At 34.7% G+C, this 8540-nt stretch overlaps 1 protein-coding gene and 1 non-coding gene across 2 annotated transcripts; one reads left to right on the plus strand and one right to left on the minus strand.

Annotated features, from left to right (window-relative positions):
- Positions 1-1012: 1012 nt before the first annotated feature.
- Positions 1013-1119, plus strand: LOC121204076 (small nucleolar RNA R71). Its single transcript, XR_005899004.1, has one exon. It is a non-coding gene; the product is annotated as a small nucleolar RNA R71 (small nucleolar RNA).
- Positions 1120-5358: 4239 nt separating this feature from the next.
- LOC107952881 (protein NRT1/ PTR FAMILY 5.2) lies at positions 5359-8149 on the minus strand. The gene is made up of 5 exons (XM_041118077.1): positions 7982-8149; positions 7631-7848; positions 6566-7138; positions 6414-6478; positions 5359-6329 (listed from the first exon to the last, which is right to left on the minus strand). The coding sequence occupies exons 1-5, from the start codon at positions 8115-8117 to the stop codon at positions 5441-5443; spliced, it is 1881 nt and encodes a 626-aa protein (XP_040974011.1). The 5' UTR covers positions 8118-8149; the 3' UTR covers positions 5359-5440.
- Between the last annotated feature and the right edge of the window lie 391 nt (positions 8150-8540).

An 8540-nucleotide genomic window follows, 5' to 3' on the forward strand; every position in this document is an offset into this window, starting at 1 on the left:
CTAAAGCAAGCTCTGAGGTTTGATGGACTCTTCAATAGAGTATACGCCACCCCAACGAATAGATGAAAATAGTGACTCCTATTGTTAAACCCCTAGTCTCATATTGTTCGTTTGTGCGTTCTCTCTTCAATTTTGTTGGATATGGAATTCGAGGTTTTTATTTTCTAATCACCGACTTTTTCTCTTTCTTGCTTTCCTCAACCTCATTATTTTTCTCAATAGCTTCTAACTTCAATTTCTGTTCAGGCTCGACTAACACTTCCATGCTTCGAATAGTGATTGCGTGGAGTTGCTCCCTTGGGTTCGTTTCAGTGTTGCTAGGTAAGCTACCTTGTGGTCTTTCCAAAACTAATTTTACAAGTTGTCTAATTTGATTTTCAAGCCATTAAATCGATGCTTGCTGGTTTTTCAAAGCTGTATCAGTATTTTGAAATTGAGTTTCTAACACCAAAATAAATTTGGCTAATATCTTTCAAGGTTCGATTTTTTTCTCTTGCTGATAAAGTTGTCGAAAACCCAGAGGGGGTTGTGACCTTTGATTTCCTTGACCACCCTAAAAGAAATTTGGATGGTTCCTCCAACCTGCATTCTATTTATTGCTATAAGGGTTATTTTGAGGTCTAGAATTGTTATCCATATAGTTGATTTGTTCATTCTCCGTGCTAGAATCGAAGAGTAAACATTCTGGACTGATCATCTCCACTCCATTCGCATCGCATTGCATCACCGAGTTCACTTGCATTGAAAAATTCAAACCATCAATTTTCTTATTTAGTGCTTCTACTTGGCTTAACAACATTGCAACTGGATCTAGATTAAAAACACCGACTACTTTCAATGGTTTTGATCTCATGAATTTCCCCTGATAATTATTCAATGCCATCTCTTCAATAAACTCATAAGCTACCTCGGGTATTTTATTATTCAGTGTTCCTCCAGTTGCTACATCAATTAATTGTCTAGTTGAGGAATTCAAACCATTGTAGAAGGTTTGAACTTGCAACCATAAAGGTACCCATGATGAGGACACCTTCTAAATAAATCATTAAATCTCTCCCATGTATCATAAAGAGTTTCAATATCAAACTGAAGAAAAGAAGAGATGCCATTTCTCAACTTAGCTATTTTAGCGGAGGAAAATATTTTAACAAAAAAATTTCAGTCATCTGCGCCAAAGTAGTGATAAAACCTCGTAGTAAAGACTTTAACCACTGTTTTGCGTTGCTCCTCAATGAGAATGAGAACAACTGTAAGCATATGGCATCATCTGAAACACTATTGATCTTGAAAGTGTCGTAAATCTCTAGAAAGTTAGTCAAATGAGTATTCGAATCTTCATCTTACAAACCATCAAACTGTACATACTGTTGTACCATCTGAATTGTGTTAAGCTTCAGTTTGAAATTGTTTGCAGCAATAGTCGGTCTCACAATACTCGATTCAGCCCCAATCAGAGTGGACATGGCATAATCATACATAATGTGAGGGGACTTACTGATTATTTTTATTATCATCCATCTCTACAGTAGTATCATTTTCCTCGTGATCGTCTATTGTATTTTGTTAATTTTGCCTTGCTTCTCTAACCTCTCTACGATTTCTGCGAGTATTTCTTTTAATCTCACTATAAAAATTTATTGGTTCCAACAGTTTTCCTTTAGTCATAAACCAAAAGAACTTGTCAAAATCAAACAAACGAAAATATTAAAATAAAATTTTAAAAAATAAAAAAAATAAAAAATGGCTAAATTAATAGAAATAAAGTTTTCCTAATCTTTCAATTCCCCAACAACGACGTTAAAAACTTGATATCCACGAAACCAACTAAAAAAACGACAAAGGCAAGTGCACCTATCGATAAATAGTATAACTACGATAAGCAAAGTTATCATTCTCACGAGGAATAAAAGTTCTAGCAATTATCGTCTTTCTATTATTTAACAGAAAAATTGAGGTGATTGAATTAAACTTGATTAACTAAATTAATTAACTAAGAACTCAAAAAAGAACAAATCAGGAAAATAATTGAATAATAACCAAGAAGCAAAACAATACCCATGAAAGAATCCACCTAGACTGCATCTGTCATTATCAATCAGAATTAAACAATTTATCCACTTAATATCTTGATCCATAGAAATCACTAAATTATGCTAATATCCCTCTTCAAGACTAAGAGTAACTGACTCTAGGTTGATTAATTGAAATTTCTTTCTAATTAAAACTCCTATTATCGCATTAACTCAATTTATGGATTCCCTTATTAGATTTGACTCTAATCCAGTAGATTTATGTCGTCCTATTTCTAGGATTGCATGCAACTCTACACAATTATACTAGATCTACTCTTAAACATGGTTTATTCCTCCACTATATTAAGCATATCAAACATGAATTAAGAATCTATAAATATTAAATAAAAAATTAAGCACACATAACTAAGAACAAGATTCAAGTATTTATTGTGTAAAACAGAAATCAAAAGACAAAATTCATCATAGGATTCATCTCCCCTAGGTATTTAGAAAGTTAGTTCATAATTGCGAATAAAAACATCTCAAAGACAATATAACCATAAGAAATAGAAAAAATCATAATAAACTTCAAAGAAATCAAAAGTAAATCTTCAATCTTGATTGAAATCTGCTTCAGAGTCGACTTCAATGGCATTTTTTGAGCTGTTTTCTTCAATATCCTCTGACAGCTCTATTTCCTCTTCTTATATTTGGTATTTATAGGTTTCAAAATGCCCAAAAACCTAAAAATTGCGTTTTTCCGCGCGTCTGAAGTATGAATCATTGAAATTTACACGGTCTGGCACATGGCCGTGTGTTAGCCCGTGTGGCTCACACGACTGTGTGTCTAGCCCGTGTGGGAGGGCCCAACCCATGTGGTTCCTGAAATCTACTCAGATTATTTGATTTTCACTCCATTTTCATTCGTTTTACTCTCAAATGCTTTCCTATGTATAGAAACATGAATTTAAAGGATTAAGAGCATAAAATTCATCATTTTGTATTGATTAATCACCCAAAAAATACATTAAGAACAGGATTAAAATATATTACTTTTGACACTTATCACAGTGGGATCTCTCATGTATGCTAAGGTTTGCTCATGTCTAAATTTATCATATGCAGTTAATAGATACATAATGAATCCCAGTAAAGGACATTGAAAAGTAGTTCAATGGATTTTCAGATACTTACGAGGTACTACTGTGTTTGCTTATAGTTTGGAAGAACTAGAGATGGAGTAATTCGGTATCTTGATTTTGATTTTGTTGGAGACCTTGATAAAAGAAATCTACCATAGGGTATGTCTTTACTATTGGGGGTTGCGCAATTAGTTGGAAAGCCACTTTGCATACTACATTTACTTTGCGTACTACTGAAGCTGAGTACATGGCGATTACTAAGGCTTGTAAAAAAGCTATTTGGTTAAAGTGTTTCTTTGGTGAACTCGGTAAAGACCTTCAGATCAATACAATGTTTTATGATAGTCAGGGTGCAATCTTTCTTATGAATGATCAAATGTTTCATAAGAGAACAAAACACATTGATGTTCGGTATCATTTTGTGCATGATATTGTTGTGAGCAAAGTTAGTACCCATGATAATCCTACAAATATGAAGACTAAATCATTTCCTATAATTAAGTTTGAGCATTGCTTGGACTTGGTTAGTGTTCATTGTTGAAGAATACTCTTTTAAGGGTTTTGTGGAAAATGTGAACAACTTGTTCGTTGAGAATTCGTGTCAATGTGGAGATTGTTAGAGTTTGTGTGACCGAAATCCCATCACTTGTTGAAGAAATAAATACAGTGACAAAATAAAAGGATCTATGGGGGCGAGAGGCCGAGTGTCGCACAAGTAGAATCCATATAGAACTACACTTATTTTATTTGATATTGATTAGAATAATATTTTTTCAACCTTTAAATAGATGTAGTCGAAACTCCTCTTGCATCAACATTAGTGAATTTCTTTTTCTCTACCCATGATTTTTTTCCCGAAAAAATTTTCATGTAAAATCCGTATGTTCTTATTTTGCAATCATTCTATTATTATTATCAATGTCTATAATAACAACCATAATAAAAAAAATTTACGTTTAGTTTTGAGTCTCATAGTTCTGAAAATTGGATAAAAAATCGACCTAAAGCTATTTAATGGAGGTCTTTAATAAGTAGCAAGTGAAATAAAAAATAAAGAAAAGAGAAATTAAAAGGAAAATGGCGCAAAGCTGCGCAAGCAAAAAGAAAGAAACAAAATTAAAACAATGGGGGAAAACAAATTGAATTCAGAATTCAAAGTACAGGGGCGCACCCCTCCCCACGCATATATTTTTAACTCTATATTAAAACAACATATTACCGTTGAAGTTAGGTTTTCAAATGCTGACACGTCAGCAGTTGCTTCCTTTTTTTTTTCGTTGGGTTGAAAGAAAAGAAAGGGAGAAAAAAGTTATAATTATTCGTCAGTCCAGTTTTGGAATTGAAGTCCATTGCTTGCTTTCAATTTTAAGAATTGTGTCTCTCTACTTGCTTGATTTAAAAATTAAAGTCCAATTAATAATTAATATTATTAATTAATTTCTATAAATTTAAATATAAATTATCAATTGAACTTTAATTTTTAAATCAAACTTTTAAATATTAAAATGTTGTATATTCAAAACTGAGATAATTCAATAAAAATATTATGAATTGAATTTTAATTTTTAAATCAATTATGGAAGAGTTGAATTTCTAAAATTAAAAGCAGAAGATTATATTTCAAAGGTTAAACAGTACATGGAACATAATTAAATTGAAAAAAAAGAAAAAATTAAAAAAAAAGAAATATCTTTGTGCTCATGTTTTTTTCCCTAAAATTATATATATTTATTTTGATAAATTTATATGAAGAGATAATTTTTATTATAATGTTAAATAATATATTTAAGGTGGTTAGTTTAAATATTGATTCACGTATAGGTTTAAGGTTGACATATGATAGCATGTTGAGTCATAATTTAATTGACATGAGCATTGATACCAATATAGAAGGACGTGAGTTCGAGTATATTGAAGCGCATTATTCTCCTATTTGTGAGTTTGGGAGAGGTTATAGGAATTGTATCAAAAATTTATCAAAATTAATTAGAGACAGGAGATATAGCCAAGCAGCTAACAATGGTTTAGAAAATACATTTGAACGTCTTATGGCTAAAGTTCTGCGTTTGCAGGTTAGATTCAGGGTTTAAATCTTGTCACTGACCCATTAATGTACCAAAAAAGAAATAGATACATATGTATGACATAAGAGATCGAAGTGATTAAAAACTTGAGAACCAGTTGGGCTGGGAGAACGGATATTTTGTATTTCAAAGGGACTACACCGGAATTTGCATTTTTCATTACTGTAGCGTAGATGAGAGGAAATGACAAGGGATAGTATCAGATTGGACCAGTTGCCAAGGCTTCCCCTTTAAGGGAAGTTTTGTCCAATGAAGCTTCAATGGCTTCCTTTAAATCCCTTTCTGTGACGTCTACATTATAAACAAAATACTTGGCCACAATCAAGAAGAAGATGAAGTTGAGGGAACCCATGGCAGCCAAGAAGGCATAATAATAATCTAGGTGAGAGATGTTGAGATTGTCCAAGATCCACCCTTTATGTCCATTTGTCATAGTGATTTCAGAAACTGTGGTCAAAATAGAACTGCCAAGGAAATGCCCAATCCCTAAGCTGCTAGTGAAATATGAGGTCCCAAGGCTTTTCATTCCATCCGGTGCTTGGTCATAGAAAAACTCTAGCTTTGCAACTTCCACGAGCGAATCGGCCACCCCCATCAAAGCAAACTGCGGTAGGAGTATGAATATGGTGAGAGGAACCGTGTCGTCTTTACCCACTATCTGATGCTTTCGTGCAACGCTCAGCCTCTTCCTTTCAGCAAAACAAGCGACGACCATTATGATGATCTGCAAAACAAGGCCAATTCCCATTCTTTGAAGCAATGTGATCCCTCTGGGATTCTTGGTGTAACGCCTCACTGTTGGGACGAATATGCGGTCATATACGGGAATGCTGATCAACATAAAGATGGTAACGAATGCTGTGAGACAAGCCGCCGGGATTTCGAAGTGGGGTCCCATCCTACGATCAAGAGTGGTTCCTTGTTTGATAAACAATGTTCCCACCTGAGCTAAAAGGGTGCTTGGTATGAATGTTGCCGACAAAACGGGGATCATCTTCACCATCTGCTTGGTTTCTTCGACTTGGGTCAATGGACACAACATCCATGGTGAGTTTGACCCGCTCTTTACGGCTGCTTTGTCTAGGAATCTGCACAGGAATGATAGCTAGTCAATTGTAGCCAAGGTTAAAGAAAGATAGGGGACATTCGAAGTTGAAATAAATAAAATCAACCTTAATGAAGGGGTGTATTCAATTCTGAATTTCTTAGGGTGAGTTTGGATGGGCGGTGCGTTTAGCTGCAGTTAGTGTAAAAACAGCGGTGGCGGTGAGATTAGATACTGTAGCGGTACTGTAGAGTGAGACAAAAAGTAAGTTAAACGCACCGCACCGTGATCGATCGCCCATCCAAACGAAGCCTTAGATTTTGTGTACTCTTCCAAGCTAAGCTCATGTAGCTCTTTGGGGTCGCTTGGAACAGGCACATTCCACTTCCTGACAGCAGCCACAAGCACTTGGAAAATCGTGGTTAAAGGGCTACCCAACGCCAATTTGTGTCTATAATGCGGGGTTCCCACCAAGAACACCAAAACAGAGACCAAGAGACCCGCAGCTGGTAGGCCATAGCCAAGGCTCCACCCCACATTGTCTTGTATGTAGATCAAGAAAGTGTTGGAGAAGAGGGTGCCAAAGAAAATGCTAAACATCCACCAATTGAAAAAGGACAACTTTTGAACCCTTTCCTTCGGCGCGAAGTCATCAAACTGGTCTGCCCCCATAGTGGAAATGTTAGGCTTGGTTCCACCAGTTCCTATTGCGATAATGTATAGTGCACAATAGAATACACCTTTCTGCAAATCCGAGGCTCTTTTGTTGCAGGCTTCTTCTTTGATCCCATGGCCACATGATGGAGGCCTCAAGGCAGGCAAAGAAACTGCTAAGGTCAGGAGTGACATTCCCTGTTTATTTCCATCGGTATTAAAATATACTTATTATCTTGATAAATACCCAAATTAAGAGAATTGTGTATATATGTTAATTCAAATAAAAATTTGTCAAGTACATCATATTAAACGCAAGCCAAACCATTGGAATATCTTGTCCTTGTCTTCGGAGATCATTACGAGGTCATATATTCTTCGTAATTAATGAAGCTGGAATATGCCATGGGAGTCAAAATTATGGATGCTTAAGATTATCTATAGAATTACGGATCTTCCCAGGAAAAATAATATTAAAAGAATGGGAAAAAAAAACTTCCCAGTTGTTCCCACAAGGAAAACCATTATCAGAAATTCAAGTTGCTTAGACTAAAGGCATAATTATGCATGGGACATGGGCAAGAACGAGTACAATATATGAAACGTAACATAATGAAGAAAACGAAGAAACGGCAAGAAACTGAGCATTTTAAGGAAAGTTACAAAGGTTTAAACTTAAAAGTATATTACTGTAAGATAAATGGCTGATGCAATAACAAAAGTCCAGTAGCGACCCAGAAAAGCATCTGCGATGTAAGCCCCTACAATCGGGGTCATCCACACTGTTCCAACCCAGATGTTGACGTTGTTTGAAGCCTTTACTGTTCCTTCGTGGAGTTTCCTCGACAAGTACAGTACTAGGTTTGATGCTATCCCGTAGTACGCCATCCTCTCAAACACTTCATATCCTGCAATATTCCCATTAAACCATAATTTCAAGTTCAGACAGGTTTATTGACAACCAAAACTATGAATGTTTGAAATGAATTGAAATCTTTTGGGTTTTCTCTCAAAGACGATGATATATATATATATACTTACCAACAATGAAAGAACAAGCTTTCCATCTCCCAGTGTTTGATCTCAAGACAGGCCTGCCCTTGAGATCCACACTTCCATCTTCAGTGTACTCATCTCTTCCATCTGCTGCCCCTTTTTCTTCTTCTACCTTTGTCATTGTGAAAGCAATGGGAGGACTTAAAGCCTTGGGATCTAATAAAAGATCATGTGACATCTACATACATACTACTTTATATAGTAACTCCTCTATAAAAATAATATTATTGTGCAAAAGAAATTATTTTAAAGAAATTATTTAATCATAAATAAATTATATTTATAGAAAAACTAGCATATTTAATTTATTAAAATAATGCAGGTTTGTGTACACGTTTATTTTTCTTTTTTGGTATAATCAAGATAATTTCGAGGTTCATTTCATATTCCATAAAAACTAAGTTTTTTAAGATTTGTAATTGTATTTAAAATTCAAATAGCTTAACACTACTTTCAACACTTTTTGACTGATTGAATCTTAACTTGATTAGTATAGGTATCGTTGTTAATAAAAGAGGACGTTGGTTCGAGTACGTTGAAATAC

The sequence above is a fragment of the Gossypium hirsutum genome, chromosome A07, assembly GCF_007990345.1.
Source record: "Gossypium hirsutum isolate 1008001.06 chromosome A07, Gossypium_hirsutum_v2.1, whole genome shotgun sequence".
Taxonomy (NCBI): Eukaryota; Viridiplantae; Streptophyta; class Magnoliopsida; order Malvales; family Malvaceae; genus Gossypium; species Gossypium hirsutum.

Bases quoted from the DNA above. Each gene is read 5' to 3' on its own strand.
- LOC107952881 (XM_041118077.1), bottom strand. From the start codon at position 8,117: ATGACAAAGGTAGAAGAAGAAAAAGGGGCAGCAGATGGAAGAGATGAG. The intron at 7,849-7,981 runs GTAAGTATATAT...GGAATATTGCAG, and splicing joins AGCTTGTTCTTTCATTGTTG to GATATGAAGTGTTTGAGAGG. The intron at 6,479-6,565 runs GTGCGTTTAACT...CACTAACTGCAG, and splicing joins GGGCGATCGATCACGGTGCG to CTAAACGCACCGCCCATCCA.